Source organism: Echinops telfairi, unplaced genomic scaffold, assembly GCF_000313985.2.
Source record: "Echinops telfairi isolate 266 unplaced genomic scaffold, ASM31398v2 ScPeMD7_7424;HRSCAF=8462, whole genome shotgun sequence".
In the NCBI taxonomy this organism is placed as follows: Eukaryota; Metazoa; Chordata; class Mammalia; order Afrosoricida; family Tenrecidae; genus Echinops; species Echinops telfairi.
The window spans coordinates 59,891,268-59,917,459 of NW_022111324.1; the positions used below are offsets into that span (position 1 = coordinate 59,891,268).

At 39.4% G+C, this 26,192-nt stretch overlaps 1 protein-coding gene across 7 annotated transcripts in view; it reads left to right on the forward strand.

Annotated features, from left to right (window-relative positions):
• RPS6KC1 (ribosomal protein S6 kinase C1) overlaps positions 1 to 26,192 on the forward strand; it is a 219,558-nt gene that overhangs the window by 17,226 nt on the left and 176,140 nt on the right. For all 7 annotated transcript variants that reach the window (XM_004699883.4, XM_045298271.1, XM_045298273.1 and 4 more), the window contains exons 2-3: positions 8,439 to 8,474; positions 14,524 to 14,644. In XM_004699883.4, coding sequence (XP_004699940.1) covers positions 8,439 to 8,474; positions 14,524 to 14,644 — 157 coding nt within the window. The remainder of the gene's footprint in view (positions 1 to 8,438; positions 8,475 to 14,523; positions 14,645 to 26,192) is intronic.

Below are 26,192 nucleotides of genomic sequence, written 5' to 3' on the forward strand. Positions count from 1 at the left end.
AATGTTTTGAGAATGATGAGGGCAATGAATGTACAAATGCGCTTTACACAATTGATGTGTGTATGGATTGTGATAAGAGTTGTATGAGCACCTAATAAAATGATTAAAAAAAAGAGCTTTATATCAAAAAGTAATTGTAGATTAAGAAAACATCCAATCCCAGTCCTGTTCAAGTTCTTAAGTCCAATATTAGGCCAGATGTCCAGTACCAATCTGTAAATTCCTCTTCAGACTCAAGCAACACATGCAATGACGCATAGTGCAGTAAGATCACAGGTCCGTGGGTGGAAAGTCTTGTGGATCCAGTGGTGGTGGAAGCATCTCAGCGCTGGCATGGGTTTCCACGTGGTTCCTCCAGCTCCAAGGCTCTGGCTGCATCAGTGTAGCTCCATCTGGCTTGTCAACAGGAATTTCTCGCAGGACAGCTCACGTCTGTCCTCCCGTGAGCTATTTATCTCTTTAGCACCTCCAAATGAGGTCACAGCTGCGAACCCCTTCCCTCTTGAATAAGCTCAAATCGACACTTTGATTATGTAACAACCAGATTATGTTACTACCACACCTGAGGTTATATCTCAGTTTGATTTCCATCTCTCAATGGCTAATGATTGCAAGCATTTCGTCACGTGTTTGTTGACCAACTGAATGTCTTCTTCTCTGTCCACTATTTAATTGGATCAGGTATCTTTTTATTGTTGAGGTGTTGAAGTTTTTCTGTGGTGGCAGTGCTAGGCCCCAGAGGCCTGGTACTCCTCCTCCCCCGCCAGGCTGACAGCCTGTGGCTAACCTTGTTCGTTTCAAAATCTAATTTTCCTCTAGTTCTTTAATGCTTCCTGCCCCCCACTATCATGATCCCAATTCTACCTTACAAATCCAGCTAGACCAGAGCATGTATACGGGTATAGATAGAGCTGGAAACACAGGGAATCCAGGACAGATGATCCCTTCAGGACCAATCATGAGAGTAGTGATACCAGGAGGGGAAGGGGAAGGTGGGGGGAGAAAGAGGGAACTAATCACAATGATCTACATATGACCCCTTCCCAGGGGGATGGGCAACAGAAAAGTGGGTGCAGGGGGGTGTCGGACAGTGTAAAACATGGCAAAATAATAATAGTGTATAAATTATCAAGAGTGAGGGAGGGAGGAAGGGAAAAAAACGAGGAGCCGATACCAAGGGCTCAAGTAGAAAGAAAATGTTTTGAAATGAAGAGGGCAATAAATGTAAAAATATGCTTGACACAATCGATGTATGTATGGATTATGATGAGCTGTACGAGTCCCCAATAAAATGATTTAAAAATAAATAAATAAAAAATGAAACTTGTTCCTTTAACAAAAAGAAATGGAATAGATCAGTAAGACATTCCTTTAAGATTCCAATATTCTATGCAATGTGGTGTGTGAAGCATTGCTTTAGGGAAATAGTTTTCAACATGACATGATAAAATTCTCTTTTGCCATAAATGATACTGATATTGTACTTAACGAACCAGTGACAGTGTTACACTTGCTATGGAAATTGATGAACTTTAAGTGAAAGGAATCCCTGCTTTAAATTCCAACTTTTGTGTAGTTTATTGACTCTTTTGTCAGAATATTGAACTTCACCCAGGAAAAATTACTAAGGGTTACCATTGGTCCGAGTGAGTTTATAATATTTTTGTTTTGGAGTTAAATACTACTTGTGGAGATAACTGGTAGTATGGGTTTAAAAAGTTTACACACCTTTGGATCTGAAGGTTGGATCTCAAGTTTGCATCTGTATGGTTAAAGTCTCCCTTAGGTTCCTGATTGCTATTTTAAGTTTTCATCAGCTTTGCAATCACTCTGAAGGGAATGTGGGTAGTTGGAAGAGCTGTAACTAGTGGACATTTAGACTCAGCTCATCTAATACCCCTTTTGTGTTTTTGGTTTCCATTTCGGAGGACACATTGCTAGGGCATTTGAATGAGAACTTGGTAATGCTTTTGGAACTACATTATAGGCCCAGGAGTCAGAAACAATGTATTCTCCGTTGTATGCCCTCGCAACAGAGTAGGTAATGCTACTTGTGGACTGAATTTCTGACGATATAAACAAAGAAAACAAAACAAAAAAATCAAAACTCTAATGGTGACAGGGCTTTCATTATTTCTGAAAATCGGATAGATACCTAGAAGGAGGCAGTGCCATAAGTCAGAAGACCTTGTTCTAGTTGTAAGTCTGAAGGTAGAAAACCATACCAAACCCAGGTAGCTTTGGACGACTCTTTGGTTCTTCCCTAGACTCCTTGTCTGTGAAAGGGGAGCTCATAATAACCATTCCTGCTGAACTCAGACTGTTGGGGGTAGGAAGTGAATCAAGATAAAGTGCTTTCAAATGTGTCTTTGTAAATGTTTTGCCCAGTGTCTTGTACAGTGTACAGTACTAGATAGTAGAGTTATGGGATCTCTTAATAATTAAAATGATGCCTCGCTGCGGGGTGTGGCCATGAACCCTGTGGAGCATCCCTTCGGAGGGGGTAACCACCAGCACATTGGCAAGCCCTCAACTATCCGCAGGGATGCCCCTGCTGGTCGCAAAGTGGGTCTCATTGCTGCTCGCCGGACTGGGCGGCTCCGGGGAACCAAGACTGTGCAGGAGAAGGAGAACTAGGGCTGAGGACTCAATCCATTCTTTTCTCCTGTCACCTCAAAAAAAAAAAATTAAAATGATGTTCAAAAGCAGGGCCCAGGATTGATTCTTGGGGAGTAAACAGTGTTGGAGGCTTGAAGGAAGATGAGTCAGCAGAAGAGAACAAAAGACCCAAAGAGGAACGGCAGGGAAGTCTCGCCTTTCCAGAGCTGGCTTCCACTAAAGGGATCGCTACTACTCAGCGAAGAGCTTGATTTGATTTTCTAAACTGTGCTTAAGTGAGTTCTCTTTATTTGGAAAGTGTTTTGGGGCAAAGAGAAATTCACCTCCTATAAGCTTACAGTTATAGTAAAGCTGTCACTTAGGTAGTGGAAGAATAAACTTTTTTCCTGTATTTTCTACCAAAAAAACCCAAACTCACTGTCAACGAGTCAGTGCTGACTCATAGCGACCCTATGAGACAGGGTAGAACTGCCTTGCTAACTGTCTATGGAAGTAGAAAACCCTGTTTTTCACCCATATTTTCTACAGGTGTCATGAGATACTTCTATTCTAATAAAAAAACTTTAGAAAGCTTAACTCACTAAACAGTGATCTTGCTGCCTCTAGGATGCCATTGTGGTATTAGGTGCTAAGAGTAGGATCTAGGATGAATTGCTTCCCAGGCTGTTGCTTAGCATCCATCTCTTCTCTGAGATAACAAAGTACGTAAGTCTGGGAAACAGCATCACTCCCTCCTTCCCCCTGTCACACCTCCTTCCTCCCTCCCAGCCCCCAAGTGGTGTCTGTAATGCTCTGTCTGGCTGTCTTCATTGCACTGGCAAACTGGCTGAGCCTCAGACTTCTAGGCAGTCATGAGACTACTAGGAATGAGACTCACCCACCCACTGGCATCAGTCATTTTATGGGTGGGTGCTATGCGCATCTGTGATTGAGCCAGATACGTGAAACACAGTGTTGGCAAAATGAAAACCATTATTATAGTCTACAGAAAATAAACAGTAAACAATAACAAAGTTCCTAAGTAACCCTTGTATTCTTTTTCTTACTTTATCTCCATTTATTTCTTCTCTAACATTCTTTTAAAATGTAAATTAATATTTCTGACCTATGTAACTTTCCTTTATCATTTTAAATGATTTTAACATTTCATGTCTGCTTCATAATTAAAAAATATTTTATTGGGGGCTCATACAGCTCTTATCACAATCCATACAAAAATCCATTTTGTCAAGCACATTTGTACATTTGTTGCTATCATCATTTTCAAAACATTTTCTTTCTACTCAAGCCCTTGGCAACCCTTGCATTCTTATGTGGCTGATCAGGCATACCATTGCTCAAGTTAGGTGGCTCATGTGTGCCCTCACCCTCTGGCTACTACCATGCTGCTCTGGGATGGGGGATAGTGGGAGGTGGGGCATAGCCTGCATGGATTCCCATGGCTTCTGCTCGGTTGCTGGGCCTCGCTGACTTGTACTTTTGGCTTTTACCCTGCTAACTAGTCCTCAGAGCCTCTCTTGCCAACATACTGTCAGAGCCCACACTCCACAGGGTGGGGTGGGGATAAGAGTGGGGGTAGAGGTGGAGAAATGTGCAGCCCTTGCTTGGGTCACATTCAGGCTTCTCTTGCTCTGCACAAGCAAGCTCTTAGTTCTACTGGCAAGCTGCCTGCTCAGAGGCATCTGGCTCTGCCCTGCTGTAGGCAACCTCCTAGGCAACCCTCCTAGTATCCCAGGAGTATCCTCCTGGGCAACCTCTGCCCAGGCCAGACTTAAGCCTCTGCCTGGCACAGGCAAGTATTACAGCTCTTATATTCCTTCCTGAAAGTGTTCAGCTCTTGCGTTATAGTCTGGCAAGCCATCTGCCACTGTCACCATGTTGCAGTCTCTTCACTGTTACAGCTCCTTCTGGGTCTATGAGATTCTCAGCTCAGGGACTTAAGGTCCAAAAGACTCTTCTAGGTGGTTGTCAGCTCCCCTCCCCAGCCGCAACCCCAGTGGGATTGACCTTTATATAAGTGTGTTGTTTGGTGTTTTAAGTAGATTCTAACTACAGTGACTCTGTAGAACTGAAGCAAACACCCCCTGATTATGTGCCATTCTCACAGCTGTCATGTTTGAGTCCATTGTTGCAACCACTATGTCAGTCCATTTCCTTAATGGTTTGCCTCTTTTGAGCTGACTCTCTTTTTGGCTAAGCATGACGTCTTTTCCAGGATTAGTCTCCCCTGATAACATGTCCAAATTATAAGAGATGAAGTCTCACTGTCTTTGCTTCTAAGGAACACTGACTATACTACTTCTAAGACCAATTTGTTTGTTCTTCTGACAGCCTGTGGTACTTTGAATATTTTTCGCCAGCACCATATTTCAAATGCATCAAATTTTCTGTGGTTTTCTTTACTCATTATTCAGCTTTTCCATGCATATGTGGTGATTGACAATACCTCGGTTTGGATCTTTGCACTTGTAAAGGTCTTTTGTAGTATATCTGCCCTATGTAAAAATACATCTTTTGATTTCTTGACTGCTTCCATCAGTGTTGATTATGAATCCTAGTAAAATGAAATCATTGACAACATCAGTTCTTTTTTTTAAAAATCATTTTATTAGGGGCTCATACAATTCTTATCACAATCCATGCATACATCAGTTGTGTAAAGCACATTTGTACATTCATTGCCCTCTTCATTCTCAAAACATTTCCTCTCCACTTAAGCCCCTGACATCAGCTCCTCATTTTCTCCCGCTCCTTCCCCGCTCCCCCCTCCCTCATGAACCCTTGATAATTTATAAATTATTATTTTGTCATATGTTGCACTGTCCGATGTCTCCCTTCACCCACTTTTCCGTTGTCCGTCCCCCAGGGAGGAGGTTATATGTAGAACCTTGTAATCAGTTCCCCCTTTCCACCCCACCCTCCCTCCACCCTCCCGGTATCACCACTCTCACCACTGGTCCTGAAGGGATCAATCACCCTGGATTCTCTGTGTTTCCAGTCCCTATCTGTACCACTGTATGTCCTCTGGTCTAGCCAGATTTGTAAGGTAGAATTGGGATCATGATAGTGAGGGTCGGGGGAAGCATTTAGGAACTAGAAGAAAGTTTCTTTGTTTCATTGTTGCTACCCTGCACCCTGACTGGCTCGTCTCCTCCCTGCGACCCTTCTGTAAGGGGATGTCCAGTGGCCTACAAATGGGCTTTGGGTCTCCACTCCAACCTCTCCCCCGCTCATTCACAATGATGTGATTTTTTTTGTTCTGATGATGCCTGATACCTGATCCCTTCGACACCTCGTGTTTGCACAGCCCGGAGTGTTCCTTCCATGTGGGCTTTGTTGCTTCTGTGCTAGATGGCCGCTTATTTACCTTCAAGCCTTTAAGACCCCAGACACTATATCTTTTTATAGCTGGCACCATCAGCTGTCTTCACCACATTTGCTTATTTACCCGCTTTGTCTTCAGCGATTATGTCGGGAAGGTGAGCATCATGGAATGCCAGTTTAATAGAACCAAGTATTCTTGCATTGAGGTAGTACTTGAGTACTGCCTACATTGAGTAGTACTACATCTGCTACCTTAATACTAAATCTATACATATATGCACATAGATCTATTTCCCCATCCTCATATACAAATATATTTACATATGTACATGCCTGTATTTAGACCTCTATAAATGCCCTTTACCTCCTAGCCCTTTCCTTTATTTCCTTTTTACTTTCCTCTTGTCCCACTATCATGTTCAGCCTTCGTTAGGGTTTCAGTAATTCCTTGGTCACACCCTACCAGGCCTCCTGCACCCTCCTCACCACCGATTTGGATCACTTGTTCCCTTGTCCCTGGGTTTGTTAACACCACTACTTTTCCCCCACCTCCCCCTCTCCTCTGTCCCCGCCGGAACTGTCGGTCCCATTGTTTTCTTCTCCAGATTGTTCATCCAGCCTATTTTATTTAGACAGACATGCGGAGATAATAACATGCACAAAAACAAGACAGAACAAAACCAAGGAACAAAATAAAACAAAATAATACCAACAAGCCAATGACAAAAAACAAAACAAAACACAACAACATGAAAGAAAAGCTTGCAGTTAGTTGAAGGACTGTTTGTTGGACAACGTCAGCTCGATCTCATTTTATCATGAGGTTGTTTATTGGGCCATTTGTGAGGCTTTGTTGTTGTTGTTGCATTGAGTCGTACTCTACACCGACGACTGTAGTCTTTCATCTTCATCAATAAATGCCTCATGTCCTCACTTCTAATGAGCTCTTCTCTAATCCTGTTGCTGTTCTTCACGTAGTCCAGCTTTTTGGAGTATTTGCTCAGCACGCAGATTGACTGAGGGTGGTTCAAGGATACATCCAGACACATGATTCTCCTAATTTTTAAAACCGTGTAGTATCTCCTTGCTCTGTTCAAATGACCGCCCTTTGTCTATATACAAGTTTCACAATGGAATGTTCTGGAATTCCTGTTCTTTTCAGTGTTGTTCACAGTTTGTCTTGATCCACACAGTTATATAAACTTCTTACTACTGTAGAGTCAATCCTATGTCTGATCCTTGCAGCTGCTTTTTTTTAAATTGAAATTTTCTCTTTAGCTAATTATAAATTCACATACATTGGTAAGAAATAATATAGAGAAATCCATTGTACATTTTGCAAAGGCATGACTGTTTTCTATTCTTCTGATACTGGAAGGAGCCCTGGTGTCACAGTGGGTTAAGCATTGGTTGTTAACCATGACCATGCTGCCCCTTGGGAGCAAGGTGAAGCTGTTTGTGCCTGTAAAGATTTAGTCTCGGAAACTCAAAGGGGCAGTTCTACTCTGACTTGTAGGACTGCAAGGAGTTAGGATTTCCAGGAGTGAGAATTGACGCGAAGGAAGTGAGTTTCGGTTTTGGTATGTAGGCTTGAAGAGGGTAGTCAGGCTTGTTAGAATTATGTCAAATAAGAACTAAGAGCTGGCCCGACTGTACAGGAATGGATCAGCCAACTCTGGTTCATTCATATAATGGAATATTCACTCACTCACTGCCATCAAGTAGATGCAGACGCATAGTGACCCTGTAAGGCAGGGTAGAATTGCCCCTGTGAGTTTCCACGACTGTCACTTTTTATAGGAGTAGAAATGTCTCTTTGTCCCGTGGAGCAGCTGGTGGTTTTGAACTGCAGAGCTTGTGGATCACAGCCCAATGAGTAGTCACCATGCCACCAGGGTCCCTTAATGGGATAGAATGCATCCTTATAAATCAATGCCCTTAAAAATCAAATACCTTAAGGCATGAACAAAGTTAGAGAACATTGTACTCAGTGAATGAAGTTAGTCAATCTCATAAAGATAAATATCCTATGACGTCATTACTGTAACAGAAAAAAAATGGTTTACACCAAAGGATAAGACTTTAAGATTATATATGTGTGTGCGGGGGTGGGGTGTGTGGGTGGGGTGAATTGGGGAGGGAAGGGGAAGGGAAAGAACGGAAAAAAACAAACAAGCCCTCATAGATTTAGAGGGGTTTAATGGTAAAACATGAAAAAACAAAACCAAAGCCCAAGGGCCGAGGCATTCTCTTCTGCGTAAAGTGCATGGCCTTTTAACCTGTAGACGTTAGCTTAGCTGTTGCCTTGCTGAATTTTTTTAGTATGGGTTTCAGATAGTAATGTTATTATATAGCTGAGTTCTGGGTGAGTAACATACTATGATATTTTCTTTAAGCAAATTAACACGAATTTGACACACACATTTGTTAACAGTAGTTATACAATGTGAAGTTTCAAATTCTGATAGTGATGATGTTTTTGTGTTTTGTTGTAGGTTGTTTCACGAAGAAATCCGGAGGATGTCCAGGAGGTAACATGTTCACCATACGGAAATTTTATTTTATATCTTAGATACACATTTAATTAAGTGCTTTGTTGACTTAGCTGTCCAAATTCTGTCTATGTGAGTCTTGGCATTTGGTATGTTCGTATGAAGATGGTCTTCAGCTCATAGAATGATAAATAAATGCCATGCTCCTACTTCAGCCCTAACTTAGCAAATAAGGCAGAGTGCTGTTTCATGTCAGCGGAGAACTGTCTGGTAACTACCGCTCATAAGGTGTCAGTAATCCACTGAGGATCTCGACTGACTTCTTTCAAAATCGTGATGCTGTTTTAACAGAAACTAAAAAGCTTTGCTAGCGAGTATTAATTTGTAAAGGTTATAATACTTTGTGAAGGTCCCTTCCTACTTTCACTTCTGAATTGAACTGCCACATTGACGCCCTGGAAGCTGCTTTGGGTACCGGTTTTTCCTTTGAAGTTTCGAGTTCTTTTACACGCTCTTTAGTGCTCCCTCCTTTTTTCTCTCCTGCTGAAATCCCAGCCTGTTGGGTTTTTGCTTGAAGCTGTGAAATTCTCTATTTGTAATTACTCTTAAGCTTCTTATTGTACATCTCAAAGGACCTTTACTGAGGACCTTGTTTCTGTTAACTTTTCTTAATTTTCTTTCGTTTTTGCACCTGCTCATTTTCACTAAGATTTGGAGGACACATACTGGGGTTCGTTTTGTCCGTCAAATATTTAAAACAGGTCTTGCAAATTGGCAGTTCTTATTCTGAAACTGTGGCTTTTTTGGTTGTTGCAATGTTTGTTTGCTTTTTCCAATAAAATGTGGAAGTGTTTGGGCCATGTATTGCCTTAGACCCTGTTTACTGGAAGTTTCCGGCTTTCTTCATTTATTTAAGTTGATGGTTTGGTAGGCCTGAATTTGTGACCTCAAGTTTAGACAGTTTATACATTTTTATACATCGTATAGTTCTATATTTAGTTCTGGATTACTATTTCTTGCTCTGTCTGATCTGATGTTTGTTTCTGTCTTATGACTAAAAAGAGCCCAAGAAAATGTTGTATTGTTTTCCTCAGGGATTTAAGATATTTTCAATTACCTGCTTCCCTCATTAGCCAGGAAGAAAGTATTACAATTGTAACATTGCTATTTTAGAAGAAAAGGATATCAATATAGACATGTACTTATTTTCAGTGAAAATAATTGATACTATTGATTAATTAAAATACTCTCTACTGAAGTGTCTGTTGATTAGTATGAACTATACTTTGTATCTTTAGAATTCTATAAATAATATTGAAATACAACAAGTGCCAGTCTGTTCTGTTGTGTTTCCTTTGAATATATTGTCTGATTGCTGTGCTATAGTTTGTAGCTTGCTGTTCGCCTTTTCCAGGGAGAATCCTGAACCAACCTATTCATGAGCACACTCTCTGCCATTTCCTTAATCATTTTTTGGGAAAAACTCTTTTATCTTAACAACTGTTGGTGAACCATTCATCAGAAAACTCTTGTAAGTGCCCGTTAGTTAGATGATTGCATGGCCCTTTGTTAGAAGTAGTGTACAAATTTCTAAAAACTCTTTTCTGTGTAGTAGGCATCTTAACATATAAAATAATCTTGCAATTATAGCAATACTTTTTCCGTTTCCCCATTATTTCATTTAAACATTGGTATTCTCATTAAGGAGAGAGACCAGTCCGTGGGAATTTGTTTCTATTTCTTTTCACTTTCTCCGAAATGTATTTAGTTACTGCTGCAGAATTTAGTCAGCGTCTGCAGGACTATTGATGATTAGTCTATGTACTATGAGTGTAAGCAAACATAGGCCTAATAATGATCTATTCTTATGCCATTGGAAACATTTTGTTGTTTTCTGTTTTCTGTTCGTTGGCACTAAACCAAGCTCACTGGCATTGAGTCGATTCCGACTCATCGTGACCCTGTGTTCTCCCAAGGCTGCCACTCTTCATAGGAATCAAAAACCTCCGCTTTCTCTCACGGGGCAGTTGGTGATTTTGAACTGCTGCCTTTTTAGTTAGCAGCCCAACATGTAACTACATGCAGCCAGACAGCACTGTTTTCTCTTCTTCCTGATAAATATAAAATACATTGAGTAAATAGTTTACAATTCTGTCATGGGGTAGCTTTCTTTTTACTTTTTGGAAAAATCTTTAAAATAATTCCTTCTACACTTTTCTTTGTTAGGTAGAGTTGCCTTCAAGATGGCAGCAGAGCTAATCGGAGGCTGCATTGTGGGCTCTTCACAGCGCGCACAGTCTGAAGAAGGGTGGAGAAAGAGGTGGAAGTGTTGCCCCCCTCTTAACAAACAAACAGTTCTCTATAGGCTCCAAATTTCACTGGCATCATTTGAGAAAGGAAAAAAAGTGAATAAAACTTTCCTTCTATGCATTAAGGAGCCCTGGTGGTACGTCGTAGTAGGCTATACCGTGGATTACCAACCACAAGGTTATCAGTTCTAAAACACTAGCTACTCTGTGGGAGAAAATGAGACTTTCTACTCCTAAAGAGTCGAAACCCGCAGGGTCAGTTCCACTCCGCCCTAGAGGGTCACTGTGAGTTGGAATCGACTCGATAAAAGTGAAGTTCCCCCCCCCCCGCCTTTTATGCATTATGTCAAATCTCTGCTAAGTTGATTCGTAAATAGTTTTAGGAAATAGAAATGTAACCAGAGAGAAAAAAAGCTCTTAACAAGAGGGAAAGAAAACTACTGTATATACTCGAGTATAAGCTGACCCAAAGATCAGCTGAGGTACCTAATCTTACCACAAAAACTGCATTAAAAATGTGCTGGGAAAAAAAACTCAGTCTATACTGGAGTATATAGGTAATATGCAAATAGTATGGTCATGATGTTGATTTTAATAACAGATACGTTTTCAATACTATTTGTGAGTAAAAGAGCAAAGCTAATTGAATTGTGTGTCTGATTTTGTAGAATGCAAGCAATGTAAAAGTTTTTGGTGCTCTTCTATCAGAAAAGGAAACATAAGAAAAATATTTAGGGGAACATTTTAATGAATATTTTAATTATACGTTTATTAAATTTTTAGTTTTACACATAGTTGTCAATGAAGGTATACCTCCTTGGGGAATTTGATTCAGATAGATTTTAATCAATTAGAAATTTCTGAAGGAATTAATTGAGCAGTGCAACTAGTTTTTCCACTGGAAAAATGGAAACCATTAGAGAACAATAATTTTAATTGTCATTTTGGAGTTTGTGTAGTCCATACATAAACATTAGTACTTATAGTAGAAATAGGATTTCGTTATACTTTTCCACTTGGAAAATTTCTGTGACCTTCTAAGCTTCAAAGGAATCAGAATAAAAGGAGGCAGTATGTGGTAATACTGCAATACTTTGGTTTCTGCTTGTCTTAGGGTTCCTGCACTTACATAGTCCAGTTGTGCAGCCTTAATGTGGAGAATAAACAGTGAAGGAATGAATCAAGGTGAAGAACTTTGCTGATTTATATAACATGAGGTTTTAATTATTACTGTGTTGAAATTGTTTACTTTGGTCCCTTAACTTATTCTATTATTAAAAAAACAACCTTAACTAGAACATGGTTTTATTTGCAGATTACACCATTTACATGAGCCACATTTTTTTGGAATAGCTGTTATGTCCACTTGCTAATGGCTTTAAAGATGATATTTACCTTACATAAATATTGCTTCGTAAACCTGTCACCCTTTCCTCATTAGTCCTCTGACAGTGTGTTTCTGCCCTAATTTGTTATATTTTCAAAATGCAAAAATAGTTTTTCCTATGACAGAAATATGTTCATGTATCGAAATTAGGAACCACAGATAAGCAAAAAACAGACAAATTGAACATCATCTGTGTTCTCCATATCCTGAGATCTACTTTTCAGTTGTTGGTTTCACTCTATCAAGTTGGCTCTCTCTCTGTCCTGTACTAGAACTGTTGGTTCTAGACCCTACCATACCAGGATTTGCTATCAGTATTTGTCTTATTCATTTCCATTTTAAGATTAGAAATCCTTCTTCCATCCTATTGGCCTGTTCTACTGCATAGCCAAGCGGTTTGAACACCCTGTACTTGGTTTTCTTTTTCAGGCAGTTTCTTCAGTGCTAGATTTCCCCATTGACCCTTTTTTAGACCCTTCATCTCCTTAGAAATCCTGAGAAACTTTTTCCAACTGATTACTGTCTATCTGCTGATGAGTCCTGCATTAGTACCTAGTGTTCAGATCTCTCTCTTGAACTCCAAACCCGTCCACCCTATGGTACATCTCCAGATAGATGCCCTGCAGGCACCTACACCGAATCTGAAATTGAACTCCTTTCTACTTCTTTCATACTCGTCACCATTTATCTAGTTGCGGAAGCCAAAATGCTAGTCATTTTGCTTGTCATCTTTCTCTTTCCTTTTAGAAAGCTCCTTCCTTGTATGTTCCTTTGGTCTGTTGAACGATTACTTCCCTTTAGAGCTGTCACTGGAAGGACTTCTTAGATCGACACCACAGGCTGATTGAGGCGCCCTTCCTACAGCATCCTGGCCAGCAGTTGCCACATGGCCTTACCATGTACTTATTGTGGTGGCTGATTCCTCCTGTCTAGACAGTGGACGCTTCTCAGGCAGGGACTGTACTTCTCACCTCCTCATGCTCTGTGTGAGTCAGGACCTGCCCAGTATAGGGCTAGGAAATCATTTGGTTTGATTCCCATTTTTTTAATTGTTTTTTTTTTGATACCCATTTTTGTTGTTGATACTTGAATAAATGAAAGTAACGTTAAGAAGCTGTGTATTTAAATTAATTCATAAAGTGTGTGTAGCCTTCTAGAATTATGAGTCTTATTATAAACAGGAAACCTACTCATGGTAAAATTTTTGGTAGTATGATAAATTTTAGTGAAGAAGTTCATGTATGTGGAGGGTGCATTTGGGGGCAAATCCCTTAAATCACACGTGACAACCTGCGGGGTCTAATGTCGGCTCATGAGTGTCAGGCATGCACGCACTCGACGTGTGTTGGATCGCAGGGGATGAGGGTCCTCGGGGGCATACCGGTAGCAGAGTCTGAAACTCAGCGTAGGCTGTCTGGAGGTGACTGAGAAGACGAAGCAGCGATCATTGAGGTCGCGTGTTTTAGGTCCTCCATTACAAAAGTGTTTTCCTAAGTAAAGAACAGTCCAAGTTAATGAAAGTAAAATCACTTTTAAGTGTTGTCTAACCTACAGGAAAATTTTGTGTGTGTGAAATTTAATTGTCTTAATGATTAAGTTCATGTTGATTCTTGCTACAAAACTTTGGCTATTCAGTTTTTACTTATCCTTTTAGGCGTATGTACTTTGTGTTTAAAAACTGTTTAAATTTATTATCTTCTGCTTATAAACATAGGAGTCCTAGTAATGTAGTGGTTACACTTTGGGCCATAAGGCCAGCAGTTTGAACCCACCAACAGCTCTGTGGGAGGAAGACTTGGCTTTCTACTCCCACAAAGAGTTACAGTCTTGGAAACTCACAGGGGCAGTTCTACTCTGTTCTGTAGGGTCGCTCTGAGTCAGAATTGACTGAAAGGCAGTGAGTTTTTTTTTTTCCTTTCAGTTTGCTTATAAACATGCTGTTTTTGAGACTGACTATAAAACTCATTTCCAGACTAATAGTTAATGCAAATTTTTCTTTTTAGGTTGTGGTAAACATAGATACAACAAAAGTATTTGCCAGTACTTTCTCTTAAGAAGTGAAGTGACATTTTATGTATGCTCTCTTTGTACCAGGTTGCATGTTTTTCCAGTATGAAGAAAACAATACTATTTATTTATTTATTTTTGAAAATAATGCTATTTAAGCTGAAATTTGAAAATCCAGGCAGAACAGTTTGAGGCAGAATGATGGCTCTATATTTTAAAATCAAATATGATCAGTTGATTATAGGCTACCCTTATTGATTAGAAGGCACATTTGTTTCATTTTGTATGCTTGTCTTGAGCATTTAATGAAGAGTGTTTCTTGTTCAGAACTTTGGAATTAAACAGCTTCACTATAGATACACACGTCATTTTTTTCTCTCCTTAGATAATCGTGTGGAAGAGATACAGTGATTTTAAGAAACTTCACAAAGAACTCTGGCAAATTCACAAAAATTTATTTCGACATTCAGAATTGTTTCCTCCGTTTGCCAAAGGCATAGTGTTTGGTAAGTGGTTATTTTTAAATTGTTATTTTTAAAAAGTGACGAATAGTTAATTGTGTATACCAGTTAAAGCTGGAAATTACTGTGCCATGAAGTGAGAAGCCAAGCCCCTCTTATTAAGGTAACTCATTTAATTCAGCAAGCACTCGAAGTTATTTTTTCATGTTCTTGGTAGAATTTCATTAGCTAAGTGCATTTATTTCTCACTCCCACAAGACAGCAAGAACCACCAGGAGTTCGCTTTCCCTCCGTTTTGGAGTCCAGCAGGTGCACTCAGATCTACTTGGCTAGCACTAAGGTATTCATTAGCAGGGCTTGACTTCTTCGAGAAGTTCCAGTGGAGGATCTTTCTTACCTTTTCCAGCATTTGGTGGCTGCCTCATTCCAAGGTTTGCATCTTTTAGTCTCTCTCTGGTCCATCTTCATAACACCTTCTTCTCCCTATGAAATGTCCCTTGGCTTCTTTTTTATTAAGGACACTTGTGATAGCACTTAGGGTCACTCATAATTTAGGATCGTCTTTCCTATCTCAGGATCACAAATTTAATTACAGCTTCAAAGATCCCTTTTCCAAAAAAGGGAACATTTATAGATTCTAGGGATTGTTGTAGGAGCTCTGGTGGTGTAGTGGTTAAACATCTGGCTGCAGTTGCAAGGTCAGCAGTTCGAAACCACCAGCCACTCTGAGGGAGAAAGATGAGGCTTTCTACTCCCTTAAAAAGTTATTAGTTCCGAAACCCACAGGGGCAGTTCTACCTGGTCTTATAGGGTTGCTGTGAGTCGGAATCAACTTGATGGCAGTGTTTGGTGTAGAGATTGTTGTTAGGCGTTGTCTAGTCAGTTCCAATCAGAGGGACCCCTGTGCAACAGAATGAAAAAGTGCCCTGCCCTGTGCCATTATCACAGTCTTTGTCATGTTCAAGCCCATTCTTGCAGCCACTGTGTAAATCCTTCTCATCAAGGGTCTTCCTCTTTTCTGGTGCCCTTCAACTATGAGTCAGATTTGACTCGGTGGCAGTGAGTTCTTATTTATCAAGCATGATTTCCTTTTCCAGGGATTGGTCTCTCCAAAGTATGAGGTGAGGTCTGACCGTCCTTCCTTTTAAGCAGCATTCTGGCCGCACTTCTTCCCAAACCAGTCTGGCGCATTCTTTTGGCAGTCTATGGCAGTTTGAATATTCTTTGCCAACACCGTAATTCAAATGCACAGATTCTTCTTTAGTCTGTCTCCCTGGTGCTTTGTTCACCTCTCACGTGCATATGAAGTGATTGGAAACACCATGTCTTGGGTGAGGTGCACCAGAGCCGTCGAAGTGACACCCTTGCCTTTCAACACTTTTAAGGGATCTTTTGCATCAGATTTGTGCAGTTCAGTACATTGTTTGATTTTTTTGGTTTGATTTCTTTGCTGCTGCTTCCATGAGCATTGATTGTGAATCCAAGCAAGAGGAACTCTTTGATAACTTTAATCTTTTCTCCATGTATCATGAGTTACCTATTGGGCCAGTTGTGAGGATGTGGGTTTCTTTACACTGAGTTGTGATCCATACTGAAGGCTGCAGTCATTAGTCTTCATCAGCAAGTGCTCTAAGTCTTCCTCATGTTCTGCAAGCTAGGTCGTGTCCTCTGCATATCCCATTGTGTGACTTGTTAGTCAGTCTACCTCCACTCCTGATGCCATGTTCTTCATACAGAATAGCTTCTTGGATTGTTTTGAGTAAGGATGGTGAGAATTATATAACCCCGATGCATAACTTTTCTGATTGTAAATCATGCAGTGTTCCTTTTTTTTGTTCAAATGACTGCTTCTTGGTTCAGGTGACCAGATTTAAAGTGGGACACCATTGCCGGGGGGTGAGGGGGTTGGGTTCTTGATTAAAAATTTGGTCTAAAAAAAAAAAATTTGGTCTATATGGCTCAAATAGACCGTTCCCTAGCTTGTCGTGCATTCTTTCTAAAAATCGGGAGTTTTTTAAAACGCCAAAAATCGAGACTGTCCAGCCAAAAGCGGGACGTCTGGTCACTTACTCTTGGTACATGTACAGATTCCACATGAGTACAGTGAAGTGTTCTGGAATTTCCACTCTTAATACTATCCAGAGTTTGTTATGACCCACATAGAATGCCTTTACATGGTCACTGAAACACAGCTAAACAACTTTCTACTGTTCTCTGCTTTCAGTCAAGATGCATGGGAGGTCAATGGTGGCATAGTTATTTTCACATTCGTTTTTGAATCCAGCTTGAAATTCAGGTAGCTCCCTGTTGCTGTTCTGTAATCGTCACTGAATTATTATTAGCACATTTTTACTTGTATGTGATATTAATGATAGGCTTGGTAATTTCTGCCTTCTGTTGCCTCACCTTTCTTTGGAATGAGTACAAATACGTATCTCTTCTGTCAGATGACCAGGCAGCTAGCTGTCTTCCAAATTTCCAGGGATTAGGACCTCCTATATACCACTAGCTTCCTTCCTTTCCATTCTTTGTTTTAATAAGTTACCTTTGGAGAAAAATGTTTAAGGCCATGAAACTATTCTATTCTTCAAAATTACCCCTTAGATTTAATACCCATTAAGATTCTTACATGAATTTATCTCTATATTATGGTTACAAAATAGTGATATTTCAAATACAACACCCTCTCCATCTTTACTGTTATACTTTCTTCTCCCTTTATCTATGTGTCTATGTATGTATGTATGTATGTATCTATCTATCTAATCAATCATCTATCATTAATATGGACTCCTACATCTGTGTTTTCCTAATTATGTAGGATTTTCTAATGTACTTAATTATTTAAAACATTAAAAAAAATACTTTTATTGGGGGCTCTTACATCTCTTATCACAATCCATACATTCATCCAGTGTGTCAAGCACATTGCACATATGCCTCCATCATCATTTTCAAAGCATTCTCTTCCCACCTGAGCCCGACATCAGCTCCCCATTTCTTCCCCTTCCTTTCCCCGCCCACCCTCCCTCACGAACCCTTGATAAGTTATAGATTATTATTTCCATATCTACATCATCCTCCTTCACCCCTCACCCACTTTTCTAGGTTGATCCTTGTAATTGATTCCCCATTTCTCCCCCCACCCACCCCGAATCCTCCTGGTAGCTCTACTCTCCTTGTTGGCCCTGATGTACTTAATTATTTAAGAAATATAAAAATGAACATAATTACGGTTCAATAGTTCAGTCATATTAAGAGCTAGGCAATAATCACCACAATTAGAATGTTGTTTTCCTTATATTTATTGTTGTTGATGCCCCATTTTCCCCCAACCACCCCTCCATCCCCTTAGGTAATTATTAATACAGTTACTGTCTCTTTAGATATATGTATCCTGGATTCCCTGCACAGAAAAACATACAAAGATTAAAAAACCACAAAAAGACCCAGCAATAATCACCAAATAAAACAGGAAAACCTTAATTGAAAAGACAACAGAAAATACTAGAAAACTGGAATTTTAAAAATTAATAAAAAGATGATGAAATTATAAGGTGTTACATTTTAGCGTAACTACAGCTTCTAAAATCTGCTTTACAATGTCCTCTGAATTAAGGCTATTCACATCCCTAGACTGGTCAGAGGGCATTCACTGGAGACTCTCTACATAGGGACCCTACAAATGGATTTGGGGCTTCCATTATCATCCATAGTGTTCTGCAAACTGGTTATTCAGAATTTAAATTCTGATACCATTCCCTCCTCTGTGTTTGGATTTTATTATTTATAATCCTTGGGTCACACAGACTGGTGTGCTTCTTCCCTGTGGACTTAACAGATTCCTCACTTAGATGACTGCTTGTTTTGAGACAAACCTTTAAGATCCCAGACACTATTCTTTCTGATTGCATGCTGCCTGGGTCACCATAGAAATTAGGTCAAAATTGCCCATTTAGGAACATAATACGGGGTCAGTTCTCCCTTTGGGTCAGTTTATGTAATATTAAGCAATTTTCCTCGTGGCGGTTTGGCCCACCTGGTATGCCCACCATCTGAAATGTAATTATTGCCTTCTGTGATACTTACTCTCGTTGGAGTGTCTAATGATTTGGGATGGTAGAAACTGATTGATCTTCTCCCTCTGTACTTAGTTATTTTGATGTTAAATTGCCTCAGCTATTACCAGTAGGAGGAGCCGTGGTGGCATGATTTACATGTTGGGCTGTGATCTGCAAGGTCAGCAGTTTGAAACCACTGGCCACACTGTAGGAGAAAGACGGACTTTCTACTTCTGGAAACACGTGCAGTCTTGGAGACTCACAGGGCCAGTTCTACCCTGACCTATAGGGTTGCTGTAAATTGGCATCGACTCAGTGGCAGGGAGTGTGACTTTTTGGTTTATTACCAGTAAGAGCCTCTTTAATCTGACATCTACACTGTTATAACATGCTTCCATCATACAAAGAAGATTCCCAAAGCTTGTGGAAAAATTCCATTATCTTTACATTCCATCTTTTTTTACAAACTTTCTGAAGCCTCTTCTTGTGATGTATATATATGTTTTTTGTGGGGTGGGGGATGCTTTTTATATTTAGGCATAATACGAATGCTCAGTGATTCTAGCCCTGTAATCATCCATTTCTTTAAGTAACAGTTGGTTTTAGTGGTGAATGATAATTGGAGACCATGCCAGTTATTACCCTACTTCCTCAACCCCACCTTTCATTGCTTTGCTGGACAGCCTTTTTAAGTTGATGTGATTAAGCTGAATCAGTAGAAGGTGTTGGAGGGACTCTGCGAGAGATCAGATTCTGGTGTGTTTCTCTTCCTGGCTCTTGCTTTGTGCTGCCAAATAGTGGAAGCTAAGTCTGTTAATTTTGGTGTCAGACTCTGCCCACAGCTTTCTGCCGTTCAGATATAGTCTTCTGCCAGTGTTGCCAGGAATATCCTGTTTGCTATTCCTGGCTTGTGGTTGAGCTTAGGTCCTCAAACCATAGACCAGCTGTGGCCTGGGTCACATATTCTTTATAATACCTACCCTGTCCAAATCACGGTCAAGATTCCATTTTCTGACTGGGTGTTGCCTGCTGCTGAGACAATCATCTGGGTTCAAGCTGCTGATCTTGTGCTTTGCAGCCCAGCACACAGCCCACCACACCACCGGGGCTCCCACACCTTCTCCAAGGAGATCTGAATGCAAGTCTTAGGGAAGGATTTCCCCTTTTAAGTTCCTCTGTCACCCCCTGAGTATGCTGTAGACTTTTCTTTGACCTCTGTCATTACTCTTCTGACATGGTTAGTAAAGTTTTAAAAAATATTAACAATGATTTAATATGAATGTTTTAGGCTATTAATGCTATGTTGAAATAAGCAAGAGATATTTTGGGTGTACAACTAAAAAGGGAAGGTTTTGTGTTTTCGTAGGTGAAAAACAATAGACATGAGTAGCAGTCGAAGCTTTCTGAAGGTGTCATCAGTTCATTTTGTTTCCCAACTAATCACTGGGAGGTTTGTGAACTCTTACCATCTGACAAAAGCAGACTGCTTGCTTTCGGCCTGTGAGCCAAGGTATTGCATATTGTTCCACGTTTCTTTTCTCTTGTGCTCAGAGTTACTATCCAATATCATTCGTTTCTTAACGTTTTTCTTGACACCTTTCATGATTTAAGTTAAGCTGCTCCTGTCGGCCTCTATTTTGCAGCTACCGGGCCAGGATTGTATGCCCCAAATATGTTATCAATAGCATCTTGTTTAATTCATGTCAGCCCAACTCTTAATGAAATTTCAGTCTCGTGTTTGTTGAAGTGACTATCACGATGTAGGAGTTGCAAAAGAGCAATGCTTCAGGACATCTATCATCGTCAAATTGTTCAGTCTTGTGGCGTTTTTATTATGAAGACATTAATAATTTTAAAAAGCCACTACTCTGAAGAGTTTTAAGAATCTTGCTTCTAAATCCATCACCCAAAGTGCTTTTTGTATTCTAAAACTAAGGAACCACCTTCATAATGCACTTCACAGTCATTTTCTCTGATTCCTTGGTCTAGAGACTGCCTCAGTCTTGCTTGGAGTGGCATCATTAGGATGAGGACCATGCCTGACCGATCATTGCCTGAAAAGTGAATAAAACAAAACTGAAAGAATGAGTTACAGTTTAAGAGGTGGAGTAACTTGATGGTGCCATGAAAAGTCAATCACAAGGCAGCAAAATTTGCTTATATTTAGTATGGATTTGCAGGGTTTTTTTTTAATGGAAGGACATTCTAGTACAGTGGTTCTCAACCTTCCTAATGTCGTGACACTTTAATACATTTCCTCATGTTGTGGTGACCCCTAATCATTGGAAATATTTTTTCTGATGGTCTTAGGCGACCCCTGTGAAAAGGTTGTTCAACCCCTAAGGGGGTCATGACCCACAGGTTGAGAACCACTGGTGTAGTATATAATTTCTTAGAAATTCTTTTTTTATCCTTTCCTACAAGTATGTGTTCATGTGTACATAAGAGGCATGTATCGGTGGCTCTTAGGTGTTTAGATCTCAGGACCCTCTTTACACTCTTACACATTATTGGTAACCCTAAATAACTCTTGTTTATATGGCTTATATATTAATATTTACCATACATAAAAGTTTAAAAAATTATTAAAAATAAAAGCAAACATGTTACATGTTAACATTATAATAAGAAATGACGATTTTCGAACAAGTAATAGTTTTACATTTTGAAAATCTCTAATGGCTGACCTAAAGGAAGGCAGCTGGACCAAAATGACAGCTGGATTTTTGTATCTGCTTCTGCACTGAATTTATTGCAGCACATTATTTTGGTTGAAAAATATAAAGAAAATCCAGGGCTGTGTACAGATAATGTAGTTTAAAAATAAAGCAGTACTTTAATAGCTTTTCCAGATTATTTGAGATATTCTTCTTGGACTCATCAGTATTAGGCAAGTTATAATTTCCTGAAGGTTAATTGCATTATGAAATCTGGAAACCTTATCAACTTTTGTTTTTCCACACAAATTCTTGTCAGTAAAAGTTTTGGCCTTCTTTACTTTTGTTTGCATTTTTGTTTTGTTTTGTTTTTTTAACTCATACAAGATAAAGTGTATATTAAAATGAATCTCCCAATACCCACACCTACTTTCATCAGTTGTGACTATTATACTATCTTATTTGTGATCTTGGTTCGTTGAGGTATAATACAGCAAAATTTTCAACCTTATCAACCTTTTATAATTGTTTTGTCACATAAAACCTATTGATTTTCCTAGGATGTGAATGGATATTTTACTTATTTGTGCATGAATGTGTAACATGTCTTGCTGGTTGTTTGAAAATCATTAGTTCCTTTGAGTTAGGCAGATCTTAAAATATTGGCCATTTTATTATATAATTTTTTCTAGTATTGAAAATTATAATTTTTATAGTAAGTATCATTATACCAAACAAAATCCAAATCTAATACCATTGAGGTGATTCTGTCACATAGCAACATATAGGGTTTCCGAACCAGCCTTCTCTCTCGCCTACAGAGCTGTAGTTAGCAGGGGACTTAGCTGTAGTTAGCACTGTCCTGGTTACTGGACAGTGCCACCAGGATTCCTTAAATACCATTATGGAGCAGAAGAAACTTCCAAGTATTAGAAAGTTCTCAAATTCATAGTGGCTTGACACTTGCTCTTGGTTGTTTTCCTTGAAGTGTCAGGCTCCCTTCTTTTTGAGAACATAGCTACTATACATCCAGGTCGAAGGAGTTATAGTTTGTTAGTTGTATTTTTAAATAAAAATGTTGTTCTATGAAAAAGATCGTAAGTGCGCCCCATCTGATCCTGCCACACCGAGGCAAAACACTAAGGGGGTGCAACAGAACAGCAAGGGAACGGAGCAGCAAGGTCCCCAGGGAATGCCGAAGGTGGACTTTGGGGCCAGGCTTGGTGTCCCAACAGGTTGGACTGGAAAACAATCCTAAAGGCCAACAAACAATCCTTGAACTAACTACAAGCCTTTCTTTCTTGTTGTGTTGTGGTTTTTTTTGGTCATTGGTTTGTTGTATATTGTTGCTTGGTTTTGCTCTGCTTTGTTTTTGTGTGTGTTACTATCTCCGCAGGTCTGTCTAAATAAGATAGGCTGGATGAACAATCTGGAGGAGAAAACAACGGGACCGACAGTTCCGGGGGACATGGGAGAGGGGGAGGTGGGGGGAAACGTAGTTGTGTTAACAAACCCAGGGACAAGGAAACAGCAAGTGATCCAAATCGGTGGTGAGGAGGGTGTAGGAGGTCTGGTAGGCGTGATCAAGGGTAATGTAACCAAGAGGAATTACTGAAACCCAAATCAAAACTGAGCATGATAGTGGGACAAGAGGAAAGTCAAAGGAAATGGAGGAAAGAGCTAGGAGTCAAAGGGCATTTATAGAGGTCTAAATAAAAGCATGTACATATGTAAATATATTTATATATGAGGATGGGGAGATAGATCTATGTGCATATATTTATAGATTTAGTATTAAGGTAGCAGATGGACATTGGGCTTTCACTCAAGTACTCCCTCATTGCAAGAATACTTTGTTCTATTAAATTGGCATTCCATGATGCTCACCTGTTGGAAAGGGGGAATCGATTATAAGGATCTACATGTGACCTCCTCCCTGGGGGATGGACAACAGAAGAGTGGGTGAGGGGAGACGTTGGACAGGGCAAGATGTGACAAAATAATAATTTATAAATTATCGAGGGTTCATGAGGGAGGGCGGAGCAGGGGAAAGATGAGGACCTGATGCCAGGGGCTTACGTGGAGAGCAACTGTTTTGAGAATGATGAGGGCGATGAACGTACAAATGTGCTTTATACAATTGATGTATGTATGGGTTGTGATAAGAGTTGTATGAGCCCCTAATAAAACGATTAAAATGAATAAATAAAATTAGAAAAAGAAAGAAAAAAAAAGAAAAAGATATCTAGTTGATGACTCAAATTATTATATGCTAGTGTTTTCTTGGAGCAAAGCATGGCACTTTGTTGTTCATTAGATGTGGTATCCTATAGATTTCATCCCAGAGACTCTTAAAAAGACATGTTCTCAAAAGTTGAGATTTGGTAAAGTTAGCATTTGATGTTTGAGAAGCTGGATTAGATCAAGAAAAATGTGGCATCAGGATGGGAGGTAGGCTTATTAACCTGCAATACGCAGATGACACAACCTTGCTTGCTGAAAATGAGGTCTCGAAGCACTTGCTGATGAAGTTCAAGGATTGTAGCCTTTGGTATGGATTACAACTCACTATAAAGGAAACCCAAATCCTTACAACTGGACTGGTAGGTAATATTGTGATAAATGGAGAAAAACTGAAGTTGTCAAGGATTTTATATTTCTTGGATCTACAGTCAAAGAATCGTACGATACATTGCATTGGGTAAATCTGCTACCCAAGATCTCTTTAAAGTGTCCAAAAGCAAAGATGTTACTTTGAGGATTAAGGTGCACATAAACCAACCCATAGCATTATGTATTTATTAAAAAAATTTTTTTTAAGCCATGCTATTTTTAATGACTTCATGTGCAAGTGAAAATTTGACATTGATTAAGGAAGACCAGAGAATAATGGATGCATTTGAATTTTGGTGCTGGTGAAGAATTATGAAAAATAAATCTGTCTTGGAAGAAGTACAGCCAGAATGCCTCATAGAGGCAATGTTGGCATGATTTCGTCTTATGTAATTTGTACATGTTATCTCTCAGGAGAGACAAGTCCCTGGAGAAGGACATCATGCTTGGTAAAGAAGAGGGACCGTGAGAAAGAGGAAGACTCTTGACAAGATGGATTGAGACCGTGGTTGCCACAGTAGACTCAGATATGAGAACAATTGTGAAGAGGGCACACGACCAGACAGTTTTTTGTGTGTTGTACATAGGGTCGTTATGAGTTGGAATCAACTCGACACCTAACAACAATGATGGCAATGTTTACTATTTCATTAAGAACATTCTTTAGTGAAATTTGTGTTTTTTTTTCTTTTATGTTGAGTAAATGACCTTAAGAAAGGTAGTAGATTATTATCAAGTATAAAATCCTGATAGCATAGTGGTTATGCCTTCAAGGGCAGCAGTTCAAAACCACCAGCTACTCTGTAGGAGGAAGATGGGCACTCAAATGAGACAGTTCTACTCTACTCTGTAGGGTCACTATGAGTCAGCGTTCACTTGATGGCAATGAATTGTTTAATTTTTAACAGTAATGTTGAAGGAGCCTTGACAGCAGAGCATGTAAGGTACTCACCCATGCATAGAATGATCAGTGGTTAGAATCCACCAGCTGCTCTACCAGAATCTCCTTGGGAGAAAGATGTGAATGTGTGTTTCTGGAAAGGAACAATTTTGACAACGGTAGTGCAGTTCTGCTCTGTCCTGCAGGGTCACTGTGAGTTGGAATTGACTAATGGATTAGGTTTTCTTTGGGCTACTATTACCTTGATTTATGATAAAATAGTGGGAATTTTTACACCATTGATTGGACTGTAAGAAATGTGAAAGATGTGAAAAATTACTCTCAGTGTTAATATGAAAAAAAAATCCTATCCATTAAACAATAGCACCTCATTCTTTCTCCTGTCAGCCCCGATTTGGAAATCATTGGTCTACTTTTGTCTATATAGTTGCCTGATTTGTATACTTTTCAATTTTGATATTTGTGTCCCCTGCTTTCCCCTTGTCCTCTGCTTATTTCACGCAGCCCAGTGTTCTCAAGATTCATCCATGTTGTGTCATTGATCAAAATTTTACTTCTCCCTATAGCTGAACAACATTCTCTTATAGGTATAATAATTACTGTCCACCAAAGGGCTTTTTTCCTGCCATTTTGCTATCCCCTACATTTTATACGTATTTTGTCCCTTCTTTCCTCCCATACTTTTTTTTTTTTTGCATTTAGTTGGTTATTTTGTAGTAAAGTATTTTGATTTTCATTTAATTTTGTGTAAAATTTGAAGGTACTTTTTTATGGTTACCATAAGGTTTACAGTTAACATCCTAAGTTTATAATAACCAATTTAAATTGGTATCTATCTCTGCATATTCTGTGTTTTCTCCTTTATCTTGTCACAGATTATGTTATTGCAGGTTATGTGCCCAATAACATCCAATTATAATCATATTCTATGTAATTATTTTTTATTTCATTTAGTATATGGTGAATAGGGTTACAAACCAAAATAAAGTATAACAGGCTTTGTATTTATCATTGAAAGTACTTTTATTGTAAATATTTACCTTGTCATAAAGGTGTGATTTTTTTTTTTTCTTTTAACATTAACTTTGATCTTTAGTTTCCCCCCACTGTCTTATAAATGATATTTTGGTTTTTGTGTGTGTTTTTTTTTTAATCATTTTATTAGGGGCTCATACAACTCTTAACACAATCCATACATACATCAATTGTGTAAAGTGCATTTGTACATACATTGCCCACATAATTCTCAAAACATTTCCTCTCCACTTAAGCCCCTGGCATTAGGTTCTCATTTTTCCCCTCCCTCCCCACTCCCCACTCACTCATGAGCCCTTGATAATTTATAAATTATTATTATTTTG